The 25,424-nt window shown below is 40.7% G+C and overlaps 1 protein-coding gene across 4 annotated transcripts in view; it reads left to right on the top strand.

Moving 5' to 3' along the window:
• The window catches only part of DGKI (diacylglycerol kinase iota), a 528,258-nt gene that overhangs the window by 451,391 nt on the left and 51,443 nt on the right, over positions 1 to 25,424 (top strand). For all 4 annotated transcript variants that reach the window (XM_070369213.1, XM_070369214.1, XM_070369215.1 and 1 more), the window contains one exon: positions 10,666 to 10,691. In XM_070369213.1, coding sequence (XP_070225314.1) covers positions 10,666 to 10,691 — 26 coding nt within the window. The remainder of the gene's footprint in view (positions 1 to 10,665; positions 10,692 to 25,424) is intronic.

Consider the following 25,424-nt stretch of genomic DNA (forward strand, 5'->3'; position numbering starts at 1 on the left):
GGTCAGGAGAGGGCAGAAGGAATGAATGTAGAATGACAAAGGAGAGAGGGAAAGAATAGAGTTGACATAAAACTAGAAGAAACCAGATGCTTCTCTTTCTCTTCCTAAGTAGGATGGATGATCGACCCTCTGCTTATAGAAAGTAGTGTTTTTGCTCGTCCCAAAAGCTGGAGTGTTAAGAGAAAAGGTAGGCATGAAAAGGAAAATCGGTGAAACATACATCGAGAGTTGCTTTCAAAGTACAGACACGGACTTGCTTGTTCATGAAGACTTCACGCCTGAGGGCGGTTTATTTGTAGTGTGCCAGGAGGATTCTAGAGGTAGCGTGGCTCCTGGACCACCATACTGTGTTTCTTCCTGTGTTTTCTATTCTAATTTCATAATGGCAACCAGAAAATGAAGGGGACCTCGGCTCATCCAGCCAGGCCTGTAAGTTGATAGGAAATATCTCAGAGCTCCCCTCCCCTATCCACATTCTTATAGAAATGTCTCATTCGTATTTTCAGAATACGAATCTTTGTTTTTGTGTCCGGTGGCTCAGATGGTAAAAAGCCCACCTTCAATGCAGGAGACCTGGGTCGGGAAGATCCCCGGGAGAAGGAAATGGTAACCCATTCCAGTATTCTTGCCTGGAGAATTCCATGGACAGAGGAGCCTGGCGGGCTACAGTCCATGTGGTAGCAAAGAGTTGGACATGATTGAGCGATCAATGCTTTCACTTTCTTTGAAGTGCCTTTTACACATGTGCTATATTTTCATTCCAAACTCACCTCTGTGTGGTGACCTGGTTCGTTGCCAACTCCAAGTCAGGTGATGGTTTAGAAACTCTTAAGTAGAAAGTCTTATGTGTTGGGTACACTGGGAAAGAAAGATTGATGTTCATTTGTGAGTGATCCTCTCTAAAAAGTAGTAGACCAGTATAGGTGGCACCCCAATATTCATCTGATCTATCTTTAGGAAAGATTGTGCAAAATGGATAGTCTATTGATCTACCCCTTTCCTAGTGGGGAAATGATACCGATGTTCCAAGGAAGGGCCAAGAAAGAAAGCCATGGATGCTATCAAGATAAAACCATGGGATAAAAAAAAAAAAGACAATATTTTTAGAGGCCTTTTAAAAAAGTAGAGTCAGAACAGTATTACTCAAATACAAAAGATATCACGTTTGAAGAGCTTGTAGATTTACAGCATCTCAGATTTCATAGAAGTTTCCAAGAAAATGCATGTTTCAAAAATGTACAGCAAAGAATATTAACACATCATAAAGGCTGAACTAGTCATGATGCCTTATCACCTCAGTTCTAGCTTTATTGATTAAAAACAGTAAAACATCACAAGCAGTGGCATATTTCTCAAAGACTTTCACCTTCATAACCAGGACATACTTGTGCTCTCTTATTACTACATCGCTGGTAGAAAACTGGGCACATTTTTCAGTGTCCTTAAGCCTTGTGATTGATCGACTGAAAGATCAGAGGCCTTGAGGGGAAGCTTGCTGATGGAAGGCAATTTACAGAAGCATCTTTGTGATTCTCAGAGGTTCCTTGTGTCTTGATGATGACACGGTCTAGAAGCAGTCCCGTCCAGGACAGCAGCTGCAGCCAGGGTGTGCTTCATGTCTCATCCCCTTGGATTGTTGATATCTGCATACACTAATCTTACGATTCATTCTGAGATGCCATAACTGTATTTAAGCAGATCATTTCATATTTCCTTTTTCTTGAAAACGTCCCTTTCCAGAGGAGAGCAAACCGATCCCCTAGCAGACCTTGGAGACGTTCCTGAAGCTGACAGTCTTAAACTCAGATTTTTTTTTTTTTTTTCATTGTATTGTTTTTTGTTAAGAATTCAAGTGACTTTTACTTTGAGATCAATAGCCATAACATGGCTATGGAATTTTCAGTATGAAAATATTTTACCAGTTAAACTATATAATTCCCATCTGAAAGCAATGTCTTATTTTCCTGAAAAGTGTTAGTCACTCAGTCATGTCTGACTCTTTGCAACCCCATGGTAGCAAAGTAGCCCACCAGTCTCCTTTGTCTATGGGATTATCCAGGCAAGAATACTGGAGGAGGTTAGCCATTCCCTTCTCCAGGGGATCTTTCCAACCCAGAGATGGAACCTGGGTCTCCCGCATTACAAGCAGATTCTTTACCATCTGAGCTGCCAGGAAAGCATTTATTTTCAGGTTCCCATGTATACTCTCATTTGAGAAGTCTTGCCTTCATTTGAAGGGAAAGAAAAGTATGAATATTCAAGTAAGTGGGGTTAACATTGGAAAGGGGACTTTCACTAGCCCATGTTCAAATTAAGATTCATAGAAAAGTGTATCAGAGTGGCTTAAAAAGCAAAACTCTTCCACAAAGCAGATATTTGAAGGGATGAATAAATGAATGGATTCCTTCTTAATGTAGTTTTAATTGTGAGTCACCTCCTTTTAATCCTTTTATTTCCCCAGTGCAGTGGGGACACAGTAGGGAAAGCCTGCAGGTTTTTTCTATAATTTAATAATTCAAAGATCTGGATAAACCTTTATACTTGTCCTCTGCTGTGGTCTTCTAGCTTTTTTTTGACTGTTGTGTTTCTTCTTTAAGTTTCTGTTCAGACTCTGTTTCCTTCCCTTGTTTCTTCCTTCCTCCCCTTATTCCATCTATTGATCTCATGGCAAAGCATTAAGTTTTTACTTGCTTCTTGCCGTTGTCTTTTTAGTGCGGACTCCGCCTGTGTTTTATCTGTCAGAAATCCCTGTTCTGCTCTCTTCTTAGGGTAGTTTTGTGTAGATATCCTGCTGATCCCCTTTTGTTCATAACTCACATTTGTTTGGGGCGAGTTCTTTTTAGAACTACTGCTTGGGATGAATAATTAGGGAAAGAAGGTTGGTGGGTTTCTGGAAACTTTGAGTCTCTAGTCTTCATACTCTTTCTTAGCAGCACTCTCCTCTAGGGTTTGCTTCTGCTCCTGAATGGCTCAGAGCTAAGGGCTTTGGTTAGCCTTGTCTCCTCATTTAAGATGGACACATTCTGTCTGCTTGAACGTGGTCCAACTTTACTAGACTTAGTAGCTCTTCATATCTAATAATTCCGGTTTAGGGACGTCTTCTAGTTTAGCCAGAGATGATGCTTTCTTTTCTGTTTCTCATTGTCCCTGTTATTTTCCATGGATTTCAAAAAGAATTGAAGAGCACACGGATGCGGAGGTTCTGCGATTTTAGTCTGTAGCTTGTCTTCTGACTTTATTCTCACTGTTTTGTGATCTGCTCTGTCCACAACTGCACGATCAAAAGCACAGATGAGAAGCTGTGACTTCTCTGCATCAGAACTTTGCTCCGTGTAGCTTAGAACCAAAATGACAAGCCCCTCAGCCTCTATATGAAACGCCCCTCCCTCTTGTGGCTCTAGACATAATGTTTATGACTCCTCTACATGCGAGCAACACTAAGTTGCTTGTATATCTGATCACATGTTGTGAAATTTTCTATCCTAATCCTTTCTCATATGCCTGTAGCCTCCACCTGAAATAATTCTTTGTTTCTTACTTACCTAATAGGCTTCTACTTATCCTTCAAACCCAAATCGTTTATAAATTTTTTGATGATGGCCGTTCTGACCAGTGTGAGGTAACTACCTCACTGTGATTTTGACTTGAATTTCTCTAATAACTGGTGATATTGAGCATCTTTTCATGTGTTTCCTGGCCATCTGGATATCTTCTTTGGAGAAATGTCTGTTTAGGTCTTTTGCTCATTTTTTGATTGTATTATTTATTTTTTTTGATATTGAGCTGCAAGAGATGTTTGTATATTTTGGAGATGTGGGTGAACCTGGAGTCTGCTGTACAGATTGAAGTAAGTCAAAAAGAAAAACAAATAATCATATATTAACGCATATATCTGGAAGTTAGAAAAATGGTACCGATGAACCTATTTGCAGAGCAACAATAGAAAGGCATGCATTTTCCCCCAAGAGAAAGGACTTGGGGACACATGGTGGGGACAGGGGAGGCTGGAAAGAGTTGAGAGAGGAGCACTGAAACATACACATCCAGTTCAGTCACTCAGTCGTGTCCGACTCTTTGCGACCCCAAGGACTACAGCACACCAGACCTCCCTGTCCATCACCAACTCCCAGAGTTCACTCAAACTCATGTCCACTGAGTTGGTGATGCCATCCAACCATCTCATCCTCTGTCGTCCCCTTCTCCTCCTGCCTTCAATCTTTCCCAGCATCAGGATCTTTTCCAGTGAGTCAGCTCTTCGCATGAGGTTGCCAAAGTATTGGAGTTTCAGCTTCAGCACCAGTCCTTCCAGTGAACACCCAGGACTGATTTCCTTTAGGATGGACTGGTTGGATCTCCTTGCAGTCCAAGGGACTCTCAAGAGTCTTCTCCAACACCACAGTTCAAAAGCATCAATTCTCTGGCGCTCAGCTTTCTTTATAGTCCAACCCTCTTATCCATACATGACCACTGGAAAAACCATAGCCTTGACTAGATGGACCTTTGTTGACAAAGTAATGTCTCTGCTTTTTAATATGCTGTCTAGGTTGGTCATAACTTTCCTCCCAAAGAATAAGCGTCTTTTAATTTCATGGCTGCAGTCCCCATCTGCAGTGATTTTGGAGCCCCAAAAAATAAAGTCTGACACTGTTTCCCCATCTGTTTGCCATGAAGTAATGGGACCAGATGCCATGATCTTCGTATTCTGAATGTTGAGCTTTAAGCCAACGTTTTCACTCTCCTCTTTCACTTTCATCAAGAGGCTCTTTAGTTCTTCTTCACTTTCTGCCATAAGGGTGGTGTCATCTGCATATCTGAGGTTATTGATATTTCTCCTGGCAATCTTGATTCCAGCTTGTGCTTCATCCAGCCCAGTGTTTCTCATGATGTACTCTGCATATAAGTTAAATAAGCAGGGTGACAATATACAGCCTTGATGTACTCCTTTTCCTATTTGGAACCAGTCTGTTGTTCTATGTCCAGTTCTAACTGTTGCTTCCTGATCTGCATATAGATTTCTCGGGAGGCAGGTAAGGTGGTCTGGAATTCCCATCTCTTTCAGAATTTTTCAGTTTGTGGTGATCCACACAGTCAAAATCTTCAGCATAGTCAATAAAGCAGAGATAGATATTTTTCTGGAACTCTTGCTTTTTCATTGATCCAACGGATGTTGGCAATTTGATCTCTGGTTCCTCTGCCTTTTCTAAATCCAGCTTGAACATCTGAAAGTTCACGGTTCGCATATTGTTGAAGCCTGGCTTAGAGAATTTTGAGTATTACTTTACTAGCGTGTGAGATGAATGCAATTGTGTGGTAGTTTGAGCATTCTTTGGCATTGCCTTTCTTTGGGATTGGAATGAATACTGACCTTTTCCAGTCCTGTGGCCACTGCTGAGTTTTCCAAATTTGCTGGCAATACATATACATTACCATATGTGAACTAGATAGCTGGCAGGAATCTGCTGTATTGCACAGGGAGCTCAGCTCAGTGCTCTGTGTTGAACTGTAGGGGTGGGATGAGGGGCAGAAGGGAGGCTCAAGAGGCAAGGGATATATGTATATTTAAGCTGATTATTTCATTGTACAGCAGAAACCAACACACAATTTTAAAAGCAATTATATGCCAACTAAAAACAAAAAAAAAGCCCAGCTCAGACAGTTCTTGAGTTTTGAAGCCTTCTTTTACTTTTTTTGAAAGAGCACTGGTCTTCCTCTCTTCTGTGCTCTTTACTCATACATGTTTTGATGATTGCAGTTTTTCATTATAATCATTTGGTTAGATATTTTCCTCCTACACTAGGTTATGTGTTCCTTGAAATTGATGTCTTGTTTCTTTGTCAATCTACATCACATTTAGGGCCTGGTGGTTAAGAGGGTCTCAAGTAACAGTTATTCAGGTTCAAGTCATTATAAATGGAAAGATTCAGATCTGAATAATCATTATTCAGGGTTAATAAAATAGGTGAAAGATTTTTAAATGCTGGACTTGAATTTCTGTTTTCACTGTCTCTGCTGGATTTGAATAGAATGTAAATAAACATGTGAAATAATACCAAAACAAACAAAACAGGACAAAATCAAGTATAAAGTTCCTGTTGTTGTTCAGCCACTAAGTCGTATCTGACTCTTTTGTGACCCTGTTGACCGTAGCCCACCAGGCTCCTCTGTCCATGGGATTTCTCAGGCAAGAATACTAGAGTGGGTTGCCATTTCCTTCTCCAGGGGATCTTCCCAACCCAGGAATCCAACCTGCATCTCCTGCATCGGCAGGTGGATTCTCTGCCCCTGAGCCACCAGGGAAGCCCATCATAAAAGAAACCTGTGGTGAGGAAAAAAGTGAGGAGGCAAACTCTAAATCCTGGAGCTATTTGAGCGCTAGAATCCCATGGACGGAGGAGCCTGGTGGGCTGCAGTCCATGGGGTCGAGAAGAGTCGGACACGACTGAGCGACTTCACTTTCACTTTTCACCTTCATGCATTGGAGAAGGAAATGGCAACCCACTCCAGTGTTCTTGCCTGGAGAATCCCAGGGACTGAGGAGCCTGGTGAGCTGCCGTCTATGGGGTCGCACAGAGTCGGACATGACTGAAGCGATTTAGCAGCAGCAGCAGCAGCAGCAGCAGCAGCAAAGCTATAGTCAGCATTAAGAGAGTAGATACTTTTTCCAGGATAAAATGTATGTGCAGGAGAAATGAGCAGGCTGGGACAACACTTCAAGTCGTTCAGGTGCAACTGGAGGAAAAGCAGCGAGCTTTCTTGCCTTCCTGCGTTGTCAGGTTAAGGAAGGTTATCTCTTCCCGGGACTCAACCTCTCTGTTTTAAAAATAACTGTGTATACTGCTGATTTCATGGTATTTCTTCTCTCCTGAGCTAAGTTCCATAAAACTTTTTATGCCCATTTCCAGCAATAATGGATGATGTGCCTGTCTCAGTGGAATAATTTAGTGACTCGCTCCGGTGAAAGGTGAAATGCTGAGTGAGGATTGAAATACTCCATATGTCTTAAAATTCCACAAACCTAGGCGTGTGGGAGACATTCCACACAGAAACTCAACATGACTAATCCTTAGAAAACAGTCTGAAATCGATCTTTCTTCCCCGCTGCCTGGACATACCGTAGAAGGCATCCCCCTGGGGCTCTCATGGAGCCATCTGGAATTTTTCAGGTTTAATATTAGTACTTTGCTTCTACAGAAAGGCAGCAAAAACCCTTCCTCCCGGGTCTTCCACCTGAGACATCTAGTGGTCCATCCATCGGCATGGATTTTCCTTTATTCCTATAACTCTGTGAGAAATTAATTGTGAACCATCCAAGACAGGCTTTTGCTTACTTCTCATCAGAAAACACCATGAATGAAGATGTTTCCTTGTTACTAGCTCTTTTTTATGTCCTGGGTAGCTTAAAAAATTCTCCAGTTTCTTTTTTCCTTTTTAATTTTTGTTTTGTGCAGGAGTGGTGTTGATTAATGATGTTGTGTTAGTTTCAGGAGTGCAGCAAAAGTGATTGATGTACATACACATATGTCAGTTCTTTTTCAAATTCCTTTCCCATTTAGGTTGGAACAGAGTATTGAGCAGAGTCCCCTGTGCTATACAGTAGGCCCTTGTTGGTTATGTTTTAAATATAGCAGTGTGTACATGTCAGTCCTGCTGCTCCTTTGTTCAGGCCCCTCTGGTCCTTTATTGGATGGTGGGCATGTCTGGGGTGGGGTGGAGCCTGGAGAGTGCCCACATCGTCACTAATGTGAAGCTTCAGATCACTCCCTGGATCCTTCCTTCCTAGCTGACCTAGGAGCTGGCAGACTAGAAGGTAGTTTGAAGGTGATGTGATTTTTGAGGAGTTCCAGAATGTGTCTGAGTCCAAACTCTAGTGTATGGTGCTGAAATTAATGCCATTTCATACCTTTTAATCAGGGATCCTCTGTGTTCTAAATAAGACATGGTCCTAGTTTCCAAGGAGCTCACAGCCTAGTGGGGCTTCCCTGGTGGCTCAATGGTAAAGAATCTGCCTGCCAAGCAGGAGAGGCAGATTCGATCCCTGGGTCAGGAAGAAGGGATCTCCTTCCTGGGAAAGGAAATTGCACCCCACTCCAGTATTCTTGCCTGGGAAATCTCATGGACAGAGGAGCCTGGTGGGCTGCAGTCATTGGGGTTGCAAATAGTTGGACACGACTTAGCAACTAAACCACCACCGCCACCACAGCTTAGTGAGAAGGCTGGTGTGTGAAAGTATGAAACAGTGGCCCTTAGGGAGAGGACAGGTCAGCTCCACCTGGGAGTCCCAGTGGCATTTCTCAAGCAGATGCCACAGAGATGATTTAGGGTGGTGTCAGGGGCCCTCCCTGTGTCTGCCTCCCAGATGCCTGCTTACTCTCCACCAGATCTTGGGACCCTCTGTAGTCTTCACATGCAAGTGTCTACTTAAAGAGACCGCTGAGGTTGAACTAATTTCACACTTCACCACCCAGTGAAAGTTAAGGCTGTCTCACCATTACTCCTATGTCTGTATTACTGTACTGCTTGTTCACATAATGGACAAAAATATTTCTGGTCAGTAGATAAAGTAAAATGGTATTGGGCATCCCAAAGTAGCTAAAATTGTCCTTCAACCACTATGTCCCAATTGAATCATCCTTGCCTCAATGTTTGCATCCTGTCTCATAAACATTATATTGTTGTTGTTGTTCAGTTGCTAAGTCGTGTCTGATGCTTTGCAACTCCATGGACTGCAGCACGCCAAGCTTCCCTGTCTTTCACTATCTCCCGGAGCTTGCTCAAACTCATGTCCACTGAGTCGGTGATGCCATCCAACCATCTCATCCCCCTTCACCCCTTTCTCCTCTTGCCCTCAATCTTTACCAGCATCAGAGTCTTTTCCAATGAGTTGGCTCTTCGCATCAAGTGGCCAAAGTATTGGAGCTTTATCATCAACCTTGCAATGAATATTTAGGGTTGATTTTCTTTATGATTGACTGGTTTGATCTCCTTGCTGTCTAAAGGACTCTCCAGAGTCTTCTGTGGCACCACGGTTCGAAAACACCACAGTTCTTCAATGCTCAGTTTTCTTTATGGTCCAACTCTCACATCTGTACATGACTACTGGAAAAACCATAGCTTTGACTGTATAGACCTCTGTTGGCAAAGTGATGTTTCTGCTTTTTAGTATGCTGTCTAGGTTTAGTTGTATTATGACTACATATAAATATTAGTTATTTAAGTTTGGTAGCTTTATTACCAAACTCACGCATTAGCCTTTGGTCATCTCCCTGCTATGGGCCCCAGCGGGCCCATCGTTTAGAGAGGACCCCTCCCTCCTGGTTTCTTGCCTCTCGCTTCAAACTTCCAACACCTCTGAAGATGGTATTATACATCTCTTTCTCCCAAGTAAAGCATGAGTTGGTAGTCAAGACAGTATCTTTCAAGCTTGAGGGGAGTTCATCCACAAGGTTGTGTCTGTATTGCCCCAATTAACTTAATATGTAGTCAGCTGAGAAAGAAAAGGTTTTAATTGTGAAAGGGGTTGATGCATTATCCACTGGTATCTTTTGGCATCTTTCTTCTCTTTAATGTCACTTTATTTTTGTTTTTTGGCCATATCCTGTGGCATGTGGGGTCTTAGTTCCCTGACCAGAGTTGGTACCCACACCCCCTGCATTGGAATCAAGGAGTCTTAATCACTGGATCACCAGGGAAGTCCCATCCATTGGTATCTTAATGTCGTAATTAAACCTGAGCCTCAAATGATAGGTAAAAGTCACCGATTTGTGAAAATTCTGTGGGACCCCAGTGGTTGCCCTATTGTCTAATCCTGATTCTGATAGGTTTAGAAACACAAAGCCAACTTATAAAGTGTCTACGTCATATCACTCAAACATTAAATTCCATGAACAGTGGAAGCAAAAACCAATAATGCTTAGGGAACATCATTGCTTTTTACTTTGGTTTCATTTTTTATTGTCCAAGTAGATTTCTTTTTACCGATAGACACTTAATCTAGGGCTTATTTACCTCCCTGGCATTTTCTCTGGAGAGCTGGCCTTGGGCACTAGTGGCATGGCAAGGATTTTGTCCATCATCACATTTCTGTGAGTTCTTTTTTTGTGTGTGATAAATCCAGACAGTTTAACTAAGTTTGTTTCAGTCTTACATCACCATGCCAACAGACTGTTTTTTGAATGTTATTTGTTTATACATGTTTGGCTGCTCTGGGTCTTCACTGATGCGAGGACTTTCTCTAGTTGCGGTTCATGGGCTTCTCGTCGGGGTGGCTTCCTTTGTTACAGAACACAGGCTCTAGGCAGGCAGGCTCAGTAGTTGCAGTGCGCAGGCTCAGTTGTTCTGTGGCATGTGGGATCTCCCCAGATCAGGAATCAAACTCATGTCTACTGCATTACCAGGCGGATTCTTAACCACCAAACCAGCAGGGAAGTCCCACTAATAGACTCTTTTAGTAAAAGATCTACCACTTAACTAATCCAGGTAAGCTTTGGGAGTTACTCACTGGAATATACCATACAACCAACACATTAATTATACCATCTACTGTATTGAATTTCTGTTTAACTGAATTTTCATGGTGTAATTTCGACAAGATTATTCTTGATCATTGTACTTAGAATTATCAGTATCACTTGCAAAAGATTTATCATGCTTATTGTCTCATTTTAGGTCACCAGTCTCTTCAGAAGATCACGGTAAGAATCTGTCTTACTTATACTAATTCAAAGGTGAAAGTTGAGCTGTGGTCCTTGCATTTCATTGTCAGCAGAATCATTTAAGAAAATGTCTTTAAGATGTTTGTCTTGTGTTTTTTAAGTGCCAATTATGAAATGCTTTTAAAAGCTTAATTCACCCTAGCTGAATTTGGTATCTTGTACTATCTTCAGATCTGTTACAACTTATTTGTTTGACAAATATTGTAAAGTTTAATGTATTCTGATTTCTGTCCCATCTCTGGATATAGTTAACCCTTGACCCATGTGGGGATTAGGAGCACCAGTCCTCCACACAGTCAGAAATCTGTGTGTGACTTAGAGCTGACCCTTCGTATCTGTGATCTCTCCATTTTCTTGAATTCAACCAGCTGTGATTCCTGTAGTGCCATAGTTTTTACTATTGAAAATAATTCCTCACACAAGTGGACCTGGGCAGGTCAAACTCATGTTGTTCAAGGGTTAACTGTACTTTTTGTGACTTTGGGCTAGTCGTGTGACTTCTCTGAGTCACAGATTTCACCTTTAAAATGGGGGTTGTAGTACATATTTCCCAAAGTCCCTTCCAAATGGGACACTGAGATGTGTGGAGGATGTTATGAGTCTGATATGAGGCTGAGTGGTAGTTGTCTGAGTTGTCACACAGTTAAGATGAGTTATTTACATTTTAAGAGACAACTGTCTTATTCAAAGGAGAATGTGTATAGTTTTGTCTCAGCTAAGCTTTGAAGTTGTGTGTGTATTCAATCAGTCGGTCAAAAATGTTTAAGTGTTTACAGTGGGTCAGTTATATGATCATGTTATACAGGTATGCTGTGCGGGGCTATGTGCAGGGACAGGATGATGCGTGACACACAGCTTTCTCCCTCAAGGATTTTTTGGGGGATGGAGTTAGTGGAATGCCACATACCTGCTGCTATACAAAACAAAATGCAATTCATCTTATAAAAGAGGGATAAGCTAGGACTGTAAGAGTACCATGGATGTTCTCCTTCATGCTCTTCCTATTCAGCTAAGGCACCATGATTTATTTAGGCAATCAAGTAAAAAAATAAAAGACATGTTTTAAGTTTTCCTCTTCACCCTCTATTTCCTACCTGGTCACTAAATTCTGCCAACCCTATTTTTTATACTACTTTTTTCTCTGTTTTCTTTTTCATTCCCATTCCTTTTGTTTAGGGCCTCTCTCTGTCTTACTTGGACCTTTAAAAGTGCCTTCTAACTGATAGCCATTCCTCTAGAATTCCTTCTTTTATTTCACTTTGTAACTGCCTATCACCAAAACTGATTATGGCAAAAATCTACTCCCATAGCCTGTGGGGTGAAACCTTTTCACTAGACCAACAGTTGTATTCTTCTTTCCAATGCTGAACTTAAACCTGAACTAGAAAGTCCTAAATGATGGACTCTGTCTTCCTCTCCTGATTGTTGTTTCTCTGGGCATCTTTTCCCTTCTCTCTGTGCTCTAGCCATGAGGTGCTATGTATAGTTTCTGAAACTCACCATATTTATAATGTTTCCCACTTTTATCCAGACTGTTCTGACCGAGGTCCCTCCTCCTTTTTGTCAAAGAGAGTTTATCCTTGTAAATCATCCATCCTCCATGAGAGCCTTCTACCCTGCTTAAAAATGCAATGCACATTTTTCTTCATTCTAGAATTTGACTTAAAAATTTGATGCTTGATTTACCTGTCTTCCCCGCTAGACTGTGAGTTCTTTGATAAAGATCCCAACAAACAGCAAACATTCAAAAGATGTTTATTAATTGAATATACTGACGAGAGAGGGGGCAGTTTTTAAGCAGACCTGTTCTGCTGCCATATCATAACGTCTTTCTCTACATTGGAATAAAGTTGTGTCGTGTTTTATGAAAAATCATAGGGCAGTTATGTTCAGGCCTATCAAGTCAAGTATCGACCATCTAATGATGACCTACTGTTGTATGCTATTTTGTCCATCAGTGTTGGTATGACTGGGTTTTTTAAATTGCATATTTAGGAGCCCTTGGATTTCAGGTTCATATGATAAACCAGAAACTTATGTTCAGTATTTATTTTGAACTGGGGTTTACTGTAATGAACTTTGTTTGCATTCGCCTTCTTCTCTGTATAAGAACTTATTCCCTATTCCAGAATAAAAGGGAGTGAGACTTTAGAATTCCATTTCTATAGTCCATAGTCCACTGGGAATTCTTAAGGATTATGAGCTATCAGTGAGCACTGCCCGTATCCTGGGGAGTCCTGAAAGGTGATGACTACCAGGAAGTCTTGTTCAGTATTAACAGCACTTCAGAATCGATTATTTTGAAAATGGGTGTATGTGATCAGTTAAAGGAACATTATCCAAACTTAGGGTTTTTCCATCCATGGAGAAGGCAGTGGCACCCCACTCCAGTACTCTTGCCTGGAGAATCCCATGGATGGAGGAGCCTGGTGGGCTACAGTCCATGGGGTCGCTGGGAGTCGGACACGACTGAGCGACTTCACTTTCACTTTTCACTTTCATGCATTGGAGAAGGAAATGGCAACCCACTCCAGTGTTCTTGCCTTGAGAATCCCGGGGATGGGGGAGCCTGGTGGGCTGCCATCTATGGGGTCGCACAAAGTCGGACACGACTGAAGTGACTTAGCAGCAGCATGGCTTCAAAACATTTATTACATGGCATGCCTCTTAATTTGATTCTGCAACTTCCAAAAGTGATTCAAATATGTAACATAAACTTACAATGATGATGTAACTAATCTCATCTGATTTTCATCTTCTGGCCCATGTATCCATGGAAGAATATTCTTTTCCTTTATCACCAAGATTTTCTACTAGTACTTAAAATGTGTTTTCTTATGTTTATACATTTTAAAGTGTTCATGTTTGCTGTGGTTTGCATAAAACCTTATGTATCATGTCATCAAGCTGTGTTTGTATATAATAATAACACTGCAATATACTTGGAAGAGAAGTAAGAACTAGTAATTTTGCTTTCTCAAAGTTATGGGTAGAAAAGTCAAGGCACATCGGCAATCATGAAATCAGAGTAGAAAGCTCAGTGCCTCTTGCTTTTTTATTTCATTTGCTTTCCGCAGTGATCCGGTCCCTCACTCTGACTGGTCCCTTTGGGCATCCCCAAAACGGACTTTGTTCTTGAGAAAATCTCATTTTCCAGAGTCCGGTAGCCCTGACCTTCTCAGTCCCCTCAGATTATCACCATTTTACAGAAAATGTGCTTTGGTTAGCGTGGCTTTGTCATTTTCCTTCTTGGTTTCAGTTTCCTCGGCCATAAAGCGAGGCTGTTCGTATCTACCTTGCCTGCCTTCCTCATGGGATTGTTGTGAGTTCAGTTGTGAAATTGTCTGTGAAATCACTTTCCCATTTGCGAAAAGCAGCCCTAACATAACGCTGTTGTTGTCCACGGTGGATGGGGAAATATGTGTTTACTATGATGTTCGCTCAGCATTATGCCCTGCCTTTGACAAGTTAAAAGATGTGCTGGAAATGAGAGGGCGTGTGAGAAATGTTTCTTTCAACATTATCATTAAATATTAAATTTCACTGGAAAATTTTTTTGTCTAGGTGAGGAGGAGTAAAAAAAAATACACAATTTAGCTTGCAGTGATAAAGTAAAGGGCCAGTGTTTGATTAGATGCAGGATCAGTATATATGAGGAATTGATGATTTAAGGCATAAATGAAGTGTAGAACCAATTGCACCAGAATATCAGAGTTGTTAAGAATAAAGGCTGAAATCTTTTGAGTGCTTCTTAGGCAGAAACACTCTGCTAAAGTGTTTCAGTTATGTCATTTCATTTCATCTGTAACAAATCACAGGACACAGTAAATGTGTTCTCAGTTTTTAGGGGAGGAAACTCAAGAGCTCTTACACAAGTTGGTGGTGGTGTTAATTTTCACACCTAGTCTAAACACTCAGCTCTTGTTCATTTGCTCACTATGTCCCCAGAGAACAAAAGAAATGAGTGTCACCATTCAGGTGAATTGATCGAATTGTAGAAAGAAAAACATTTCCCTCTAACAAGAGTTTATTTACTACTGTGTGAGTAATTTCTTTTTAATGACAAACCAAAACAGACCAAAAACAACAACTTCTCCCTCCTGCTGGGAATGATTTGTCCCTGTAGAAAAAGTAAATACCAATGTCACATTCTCTCATAATTAGTTAACTGAGTGAAACTGAAGCTTCAGGGAAGCCTGCCATGCTGAGTCCCAGGGGGAACATTACATTTAAATGTTACAGCTGGAAGCCGAGTCCTAGTCTTTGTCAGAAGATAAGCTTGGTGATGATGGATTGCCCTGTCCTCCGAGTTTCCACTGCATTTCGTGCCTATCACTTCATCATTTAAATTGCCCCTGGAGCCACCTCCAGTGCCCAGGCTGCCTCTGCTTCTCTGAGCTCTCAGATTTTGCCCTGTCGTCTTAACCTCTTGCTTTTCAGGCTACTCAGATCGCCTCTGTGCTGCTGCTATCTACACCCAGGCAGCAACCGAGGGTCAGCTTCCAACCAGTGTCTGTTTACTTACAAAGTTAAGGACATCCATGGACTCTCTGGAGCGGCAGTGCCAAGCAATCTTGATTCCCCCGGCATGTCTGAAACAGGTGTCCCTCTCCTATGCCACCCGCTAGACCTGTTGTTGGTAAAAATGGTCCTCACACTACATGGTACTTCTGCTGTTGCAACAGTAACACAGTGAACAAGAATGGGAGGAGGGGTTATCCTGAAATAAAAATGGTAACATCCACAGTCACTCGTGTGAGTGCCCAAGGATGAGCCACTGAAATGCTTGAGGCAGTTTTAGTTTGCAGTGGGTCGTGCAGGGAAACACAGAGTGGACTGACCCAGAGCTCAATACATCAGGGCCTGTCTCTGGCTCGAATACCATACGTTCATTTTTCTCTCTAGTATAAATATATCCATGTACATAGATTTTGCTGAAATAGAAATACTCATAAAAATATATAAAATTTATTGGCTTGGTTTAAGTTATAGCCAAGGGGCTCAGTACTCAGCCCCCAGCCTAAACAGTAAAATATTTGTAGCAATCTGGAAGCTTTGTGTTTGCCTTTATTATACATTATCTTCCCTCTCCTATGGGATGACTACTGTTCTGCTTTTTTGTTAAGAACTTCCTTGTATATCTATCATTTTATTACACATATGAATATTCCACATATGAATATATATGTATATGTGTATTATATATGTATTCCACATATATGTTTGTGTATATATATAGTTTTGCTTATTTTGCACTTTTATAAGTTGAATTCTTTTGCAAACTCTTCTATGATTTGTATCTTTTGTTTCACAATAGTGTTTCTCTGATTCATCCTGTGATGAGCAGCTATCATGTTGATATATAGTTCTACTGTATGAATATAGAACAGTTTACATGTCCAAATTTTGATTAATGTTTAGGTGGACTCTAGGGTGTTTTTGTTTGGTTTTGTTCTTTTTATAAACAATACTGTTATGAATATTCTTTTTTATAACTCCTCCTGGTGTCCATTTGCAAGAATGTCTCTGTGGATTAAACATAGGGATGGCATAGGTTTGTTGTTACTCAGTCACTATGTCATGTCTGATTCTTTGTGACCACGTGGACTGCAGCACACTAGGTTCCTCTGTCCTCCGTTATCTCTCACATTTCATTAAAATTCATGCACATTGAGTTGGCTATACTATCTAACCGTCTCATCCTCTGTAACCCCCATTCTCCTTTTGCCTTCAGTCTTTCCCAGCATCAGGATCTTCTCCAGTGAGTTGGCTTTTCACATCAGGTGGCCAAAGTGTTGGAGCTTCTGTTTCAGCATCAGTCCTTCCAATGAACATTCAGGGTTTATTTCCTTTAGGATTGACTGGTTTGATCTCCTTGCTATCCAAGGGACTCTCAAGAGTCTTCTCCAGCACCACAGTTCAAAAGCATCAGTCCTTCGATGCTTAGCCTTCTTTATTTTCCAGCTCTCACATCCATACATGACTACTGGAAAAACCATAACTTTGACTAGATGGACCTTTGTCAGCACAGTGATGTCTCAGCTTTCTAATACTCTGTCTAGTTTTGTCATAACTTTCCTTTCAAGGAACAAGCATCTTGTAATTTCATGGCTGCAGTCACCATCGCAGTGATTTTGGAGCCCAAGAAAATAAAATCTGTCACTGCTTCTGCTTTTTCTCCTTCTGTTTGCCATGAAGTGATGAGACCGGATGCCATGATCTTAGTTTTTTGAATGTTGAGTTTCCAGCCAGTTTTTTCACATGTTTTAAAAGTTCTAAATTCGATGGAAATCTTGATTATCTAGGAGTTACCTTAAATTTGTTCTTCATCCAGGGTGTCTTGATACACATGGATTTTTGCTTCTTCATATAAATTTTATTTTTTATTTTTTTTCATATAAATTTTAGAATCAAGTTACCAAGTTTTTTGTTGCAATTCTCATGGCAATTGCATGAATCTATACCTCCGTATTAAGAGGATTGATATTTTTATGATAATGAGTCTTTGCATCTCAACCACATCTCTGTATTTAATTTTTTAAGACTAATTAACCTTTTAAAGTGCCTGTCAACAGAGCTTTATAATTTGTTTCATGAAAGTTTTGACCATATTTTGTTAAATATATTCCTAAGTACTTAACATTTTTAGCGATATTTTATATTTTTAAAATTGTATTTTCAAGTGATTATTGTTGGCATACTAAAAGGCAATTGCCTTAGAGTCTTGTTTCAAAATCTCAACTCAAGATTCCTGCTAATATTTATACTCATAGGGACCTTTTGTAAGGAAAAAATTCTATAGGCAATATTATCTACAAGTACTAAGAATTTTGGTTCATCCTTTCCAACCGTTACGCTCGGTATGTTTTTCTCATTCCTTCTGTGCTGATTAGAACCCTTGGTACAGTATCGAATAGACATAGAGGTAGTCAGTCAGCATCATTGCCTTTTCCTGATCTCCAAGTCAGTGCCATCCACAAGTCAGCACTGCTTGTGAAGGTCGTTGAGGCGGTCGTGGTGCTGCCGGTATGGTTGCTTTGTGGAGAGACTATTAAGGATTTCACCCTTCATTCAAATTTGTTAAATTCAACAAATACTAAATTTTATTGATTTTTTTCATCTTTTGAGATGATAATATGCTTTTTCTCATTTAGTCTTTTACTGTGGTACACTTCATCAATTGATTTTATAATAGAAAACCTATTATGTGCATGAGATGAACTCAAGTTGGTTATTACATATATCTCCTTTGTATATTGCTGGGTTCAGCTTACTAATATTCTATTTAGAATTTTTACATCCATGTTCATCAGTGTGATTGGTCTTTGATTTTTCTTTTTTGTTGTATGGTATTCCAAGCTTCATAAAATGATTTGGAAACTGTCCCCTCATTTCCTAATATCTGGAAGACTTTGTGTAACACTTGAGCTATCTATTTCTGTTATATCTTGAAACATCCTCTTAGCAAAATTGTCTGGGGCTGGCATTCCCTTTGTGGGAATAAATTACAATGACAGATTTCTATTTTTTAATGTTTACAGAAATAGATTTTCTGTTTCTTATTAAATCAATATTGATAACTATATTTAAGAAGTTCATCCATTTTATTACAGTTATTTTTCATGTTGGCATAAATTTTTAAATACTATCTTATTACCTGTGTCATTTCTATGAAACCTGAGGTTACAGCTGCCTTTTCACGTTTAATGTTGTTTGTGTCTGCTTCTTGTATGTGTATGAAGCACACCAGGGGCTTAGAGATCTGTTTATGTTCCTGGCTTTTTAAGAAACTACTTTTTATCTTTATTGGTCCTCTGTATTATATATTTGTCTTCTGTTTCATTAGTGTCTTATGTTTATAGCTTCCTTTCCTCTAATCAGTTGTCTTGTTTTTATTCTTTTTCTACTTTTTCACCCCCTGACTCAGACATTTACGTACAAGCATTACCTGAATGCCTTCTCTTACGTAGCGCCTTCTGGAATTCCATTTAGACGCATGTTAGACATTTTTATGCTAGCCTACATGTGTCTTACCCTCCTTCCCTATTTTGTCATCTCTTTGTTTCTCTGGAATGAATCCCAGATAAGTTAAGAGTTACCTTCGTGTTCATTTTTACTAATTCGTGTTCATGTTCACTTTAGATTGTTCTAGGTGAGACGCTCATTTCCTTGGCCCTTTGTGCATAAGAGTTCTTTAACTCCTTCTGCGAGCTTTTCCAGTTGCCAGAGAAAACTACCAGACTCGACTAATATAAATTAAATTCTCCATTCTTGCGTTTGTATGTAGGGATGCTTGTTTGGTTCTTGTTTAGAATGCATAGGAAACACAGAGATATTAATTCAAAGAGCATCTTATTCAGATGATGTCAGTAGATTCATATAAAGGTGTTCTTTGATTTTGTGTTTAGTCCCATACAATACCAAGTTTCTTGCTAAGTCCTTTGTCGTCTTTACTTTTTATTCATTTGCACAGCTTTTTTTCTTTGGGGGCACAGTTTTATTTGGGGGTCTACATGGGCAGGTTCCAGGTAGGGAAAGCTTCTGACTGTTTCTGCATCTGTGCTCAGCTTGGCCCACTATCCTATTCCATGATCACTTGGCTGTTGTGAGGCTTCCTGTTCTCAGGTCCATCAGCTGCCCCATTGCTTCCCTGCACAGATGTTGATAGAATGCAGGTCACTTGACTTGTCAGTGTCTTCTCTCCAGCCACTCATAATCTTGAGGTTTGTAAGGATATCTGGTTACTTTGTCTTAAATTTCACCGTGTGTTTTTGGTTCTTCTAGTTTCTCTGTCTCTGTATATGTGGAGATTTGGGAATATTCAAAAAGTCTGCTGCAAGTATTACAAGCATCTTTCCACATTTCCTGATTTTTTTTTTTTAATCTAGCATTTTGGCTTAAAATGTTAAGAAAGTATCTCATTCCTCTTGTTATCTGAAAAAGAAACCTGTATTCATTTTTATTCAAATAATAGTTCCAAACCTTAAGAGTTATATTTTAAAACATATGTTATCTTCTGAAATTAAAAAGAATAATTGAGTTTTGAGAAACTAAGTTTAGAGGGATTAATGGTTTTGGTCCTTATGTTTTAGCAAAAATAATTTCAACTACTTCTTTGAAATTACTTGCCATAATATGTGTGGTTAAAGCTAGAAAATAAAGGTTAGTACTTATTAAAAATTAATAAGTTCTAGGCAGTGGCTTAAGGCAGGTCTCCCCAACCTCTGGGATATAATGCCTGATGATCTGAGGTGGAACTGATGTAGTAATAATAGAATTAAAGTACACAGTAAATATAGTGCACTTTAATCATCCCCAAACTACCCCCTTCCCGTATATGGAAAAATTGTCTTCTGAAACCAGTCTCTGGTGCCAAACTAGTTGGGGACCACTGGTTTAAGAGACTTTCTGTTGAGGTTTAGAGATATTAAATAACTATAAGATCACACCAAACTATTATATACTGAACAAACTGCCCTAAATGTTTTATGTGTGTTTAATTTTCAGTACAATCATAGTACTACTATTATTCCCATTTTACTGATGAGGAAAGTAAGGCACGGACCTATTAGGTGACTTGTCCAAGGTCACATGTGTAGGTGGTAAGGCTTAAAACTAGGATTTAAACTCAGATACTTTACATCCAGATCCCACATTTAGCCCATCTATACAATCTCTCAATAGCATGGCTAAGTTTTGAGCTAGTGTAATAGGAAATCTTGATTCTTTTGGCTGAAAAGAGACCTCAAAATTATTGGGTTGGAGCTGATCATTAACAAAGAGGTTTTATTTTTTTATTCTCATATCAGTGAGCAGTTCCCTTAACAGAGAAGAACAATTTAAAGCTATATTCTTGTCTGCTTATTTCACCTTCACACTTCCACAATCAAAGAAACAGGTATCTAATTTCCTGTCAGTAGCACTCACTCTTTAAAGAGGTAGAATTCTTGAAAAGTAGCTATTTCCTTAAGGAAATATCACATATAAAGACCGTTATTGGGTCAGCCAAAAAGTTCATTCAGGTTTTTTTTTATAACATCTTGCCAAAAAACCCGAACAAACTTTTTAAACAACCCAGTATTTTATGACCAGTACAGAGAGTGGATTAAGAAAGTTAGATAGTCTTCCCTTTTATATTCTACAAGCTATTTATTAGTAAAATGTAATGAGTAAACATAGCCAATGGTACAGATGGAAACATCTACTGATCTTTAACTGCCTTACTGGGAAGAATTTTTATCTTTGGCCATTGCAGTATGCCGCTTTGCAGTGACCTTGGGCTAGCTAGTACAAAGTGGTTACAGTGTTTTGTTTTTGCTCTGCATGCGTGTGTGTGTGTGTGTGTGTGTGTGTGTCCATTTGCCCCAGTTCACTTTGTGATATGGAAGCCTCTATTGGCTTTTTATTTGGATTCAAACTTTTTAGCGCTGGCTCTCGAGGTTCTTCTCCATCCTGGTTTTGCTTCTGTTGCCTTAATGAATTACTTCTACCCCCTGCTTGTGGCCCATCTCCAGATCCCATCTCCCGATCCCATCTCCCTCGTACTCACACATCCGTGCGGCTGCTGTGCCCTCCTACTATCTCTCTGGCAGACCACCTTCCTTGTCCTTCATTCCAGTCCCTCCTCTGTGCTCATTAATTCGGTGTTTTGGAACCACCTCCGTCAATTCTAAGGACAAACAATGATGAATTTTTCTGACAGCTCAAATGCCCATGATTTCTCCTTCCCTATTCACTGGTTTTTTTGAGTGGATTCCAGTTTTTCTCCCCATGGGCGGTGCTGCCTTTCCTATTTAACTCTACACTCAATGAATAGAGACGTTGCCCCATTCTGTGCTGTGCCCTGGCACAGAGTTGATTCTCTCTGTACAAGTCTCACTGTTACATTTGCTGCAGTATGTGATGTTGGCAAACAAACCCTTCAGTACACATCTTTGAGTTCCATTGTAGCCTCATTAACATTGTTCCCTCTTGTAGAAGATAGGTTAGTGCTGGTCCTTTTCCAAAGAAATTCATTACTACTGTGCTGAAAAGATGGCCTTTAATGGTGGTCTCACTGGGTGCTCCCCAGGCTCTGTGAAAGGAAGGGATCAGAAATGGCAGCACGCTTTTCGTTGGCTTGTCTTCTTTCACATTTCCTAGGAAAACAGACAATCACTGCTGATTAAAAGCAAAAACAAATCAGAACCAACAAACAAAACAAAACAAACCCTTACCCTGGGCTTTCTGAAATCAGGTTATATTACTTTACTTCTTCCCTGACCCTACTGTTCTCTCTCACTCCCCCTTATTAAATCTGACTATTGACTGTAACTCTATAATCCTTTGAGCCTTCTGGGTCCTTTGGAAGACTTTGCTGGTGATCATTATCTAATTATCTCTTGAAGACTAATTATAGATGTCTGTGTGTGTTGAGTGGGGAGCATTCTTTACTAAGATTTATGTACAGCTTCAGTTTAGATTGCCTTTGGCCTCAGAGAATATTTAAGTTAAAGGATTTAAAAACATTGCAAAATGAGAAAGTAACAGAAAAAAAGGAGAGAGCTAGGAAGGGAGGAAAGCTAACCTCCTGGTTTGCTTTTAAGTGGATGGGTGGGAAGAGGTCATCAAACACGGCTGTGTCATGGATCTTCCGGCAACGAGGGAAGCAATCATAGGTTTCATTCCTACAGATACCTCCCCTGTTCTACAGGTAAGTGTTTAAGAAGAAAGTGAGAAATGAAGAAGTGAACTGTGCTTGCTTTTTGAACTAAAGTTCAAACTGTTTGTTTAAGCTTTTTACTCTATACAATGATTTTATCTGGTTTATAGTGGTACCTATTTAACCTAGGGGGTAGCAGGTACATTGGCAGCTATGATAGTATTAATAATAGTACAGTCCTTATATAAGGATCATGGTTATTGTCACACTGTTTGCCTGTGTTCTACTTGACTGCTGCTGCTGCTGCTGCTGCTGCTAAGTCGCTTCAGTCGTATCCGACTCTGTGCGACCCCATAGACAGCAGCCCACCAGGCTCTGCTGTCCCTGGGATTCTCCAGGCAAGAACACTGGAGTGAGTTGCCATTTCCTTCTCCATTGCGTGAAAGTGAAAAGTGAAAGTGAAGTCGCTCAGTGGCGACTGACTCGTAGTGACCCCGTGGAATGCAGCCCACCAGGCTCCTCCATCCATGGGATTTTCTAGGCAAGAGTACTGGAGTGGCTTGCCATTGCCTTCTCCCTCTACTTGACTAGAAACCCTAAAAGCCAGTGAAAACTTTTCACCCTGCTCTGTGCGTGTGTGCATGCTCAGTCACCTCAGTCGTGTCCACCTCTTTCCGACCCCATGGAGTCGGAAAGGCCCCTTTGTCCTTGGGATTCTCCAGGCAAGAACACCGGAGTGGGTTGCCATTTACTTCTCCAGGGGATCTTCTTGACCCAGGGATCAAACCTGGGTCTCCTGCATTGCAGGCAGATTCTTTACTGCTGAGCCACTGGAGAGCCCCCAATTTATTCTAGCTAAAACTTATTTTCTATTTTGATGGCTTTTTCTTGCAAAGAATTGAGTTAGTGCTATTGGTGACTGGTATCCTTAAATCATGATCTTAGACTAAGCCTCTCATCACAAGTACTAGTTGCAAAATATTAGAATGCATTGCCCTTTCTTTCAGTTGGCTCCTGGAAGTTAGTTCTGGATGTGTTACTTCAACCTGGGTCCATTTTGGATGCTCTGAATTTTAGGGGATGACTTTCTTAGCTTCATGCATCATCCCTTCTTCCAGTCATCACAACTCCACACAATACCTGTGAGAGGTTAATCACCTCTGCATTTCCTTTCACCAGCTCTGCAGCTCTGTTTTCTGCACCTTCACTCATCAGAGCCAGAAAAGTATGGGGCATGGAGACAACGAAACCTGCATCCCCCATGGCTGACCAGGGGAATGGTGGGAAGGGAGGACCTGGGTTCATCACCATAGCGCCATCTGACAGTCTGTACAGCCGAATAAGGGGGAGGAAAGGCTTCCTTGTCAGCCTGGCTCTATTACACGCTAGCTGTGTGCCCTTGTGCAGATTGCAGCCTCAGCCAGCCTCACTTTCTTCATCCTTCAGATGAGGTTGATAGCCATAATACTACATATTACTGTCAACTTCCCATGAGGATCAAATCAGATAATGTAGGGAAAGCATTTCACTCTATGCCTAGTGCATAGTGTGCTTGCAAGTATTAACAAAAGAAAGGGACACAGCAAGAAAGTAAAAATGCAACAGAGAACAAAAGAAACAATCAAGGTCAAATAACCAAAATGAGTAAACCTGCTGGATTCTATTTGCATGAGGTTATGACTTTATTTAAGCCTGTTTTATAAATTTACAGGAACTAAACAACTCCTTTAGGAAGCCCAACAGACAGAGAAAGACTGTATCTTTCTGGGCAGTGGTCAGGCGAGCATGGATGGTGGTATCAGGCAAAGACCAAGAGCCTTGGTCTTAGCATGAGAAGGTCCAGGCACCACCCTTCACAGGTTGGGGACCCTGGGCAGAGCAACGCTTTCACGCCTTGGTCTCTTCACTGAGCTGGCCAAGCTGGCTGACACCGGAGACCCCTTCTGTTCTATAGATTCAGACCTCTGAGCTAGAAAAGGATATTGGACAATGAAGCACATGAGGCAAAACTAATAATGTCATCTTCCATTTTGGAAAGGTATTTTGGAGACTCGTATGCCCTGTTAGCGTGTGGATTCCTGCAACTGAGTGCCAGTCTGTTACTTCTGCCTGGGTGACAAAGAGCTCTGCTATTTCCATACCTCACCATGCACCCATCTTCCAAAAAGACAGGAACTTTGAAAGTGCATAAAGGCTGCAGGCAGCTTTCACACTGTAGCTTTTTTTTTTTATCACAGTAGCAACATACATTACTATTTAATTATGCAGCTTCCAGCTTCTCTCCTGACAAAGCAAAGCCTCATTGCTTATTGAAAAGGGGGCTTGTAATCAGCCAGAATCCACTCAGTTGTGCTTAGCCTGGTGACATTCCCATCCCCTCTTTCCACTCCAGGAAGTGAAGGCAGTTTTTTCAGCCACTGCGGAAAAATCAGAGTGCTGTTTTATAAGGTAACAAAAACGGCATTTCAGCCATACTGTGTCAGCAGCAGTTTGCTCTGTTTGTCTGACCAGGTGTCTCTTTGGTCCTTGTATCCTCCTCAACTAACCCTGAGGGCTTCTCGTTCTCAGAAAACATGACCCATTCACAGACATTCTTCTTCTGGTATTGATTTCCCAGTGACCTTTCCTTTTTTCCCTCTTGTCTATATTTAAGCTCTTTTTATCTTCAAGGAAAAGAATGATGGTCATGGCCAAGGTTATATTTGGAAAATGGAATTGCTGAGTGATTTTCATTGACATTTTTTTTTAAAAAGTCTTTGACCTCACATTGCTCTCTGCATGTTGGAAGTGCCCTCTATTTATGATTCATTGCTCCCTGCCCCCATTTTAGCTCTCTCTCTTTTTTTTCCCCCTTGGCCTTGCTGCACAGCATGTGGGTTCTTAGTTCCCAACTAGGGATCGAACCCGCGCCCCTTGCACTGAAGGGGCAGCGTCTTAACCACTGGACCGCCAGGGAGGTCCCTCAGCTTTCCTTCTTTATCAGGTGAAACTGCTTTTCGCTTTGCCCTCCATGCCTCTATGCCAGTGTGTCTTCTCTAAATAAAACTTTCCTCCCATCATTTTTTGCCAGT

This window comes from Bos mutus, chromosome 4, assembly GCF_027580195.1.
Source record: "Bos mutus isolate GX-2022 chromosome 4, NWIPB_WYAK_1.1, whole genome shotgun sequence".
Classification (NCBI taxonomy): Eukaryota; Metazoa; Chordata; class Mammalia; order Artiodactyla; family Bovidae; genus Bos; species Bos mutus.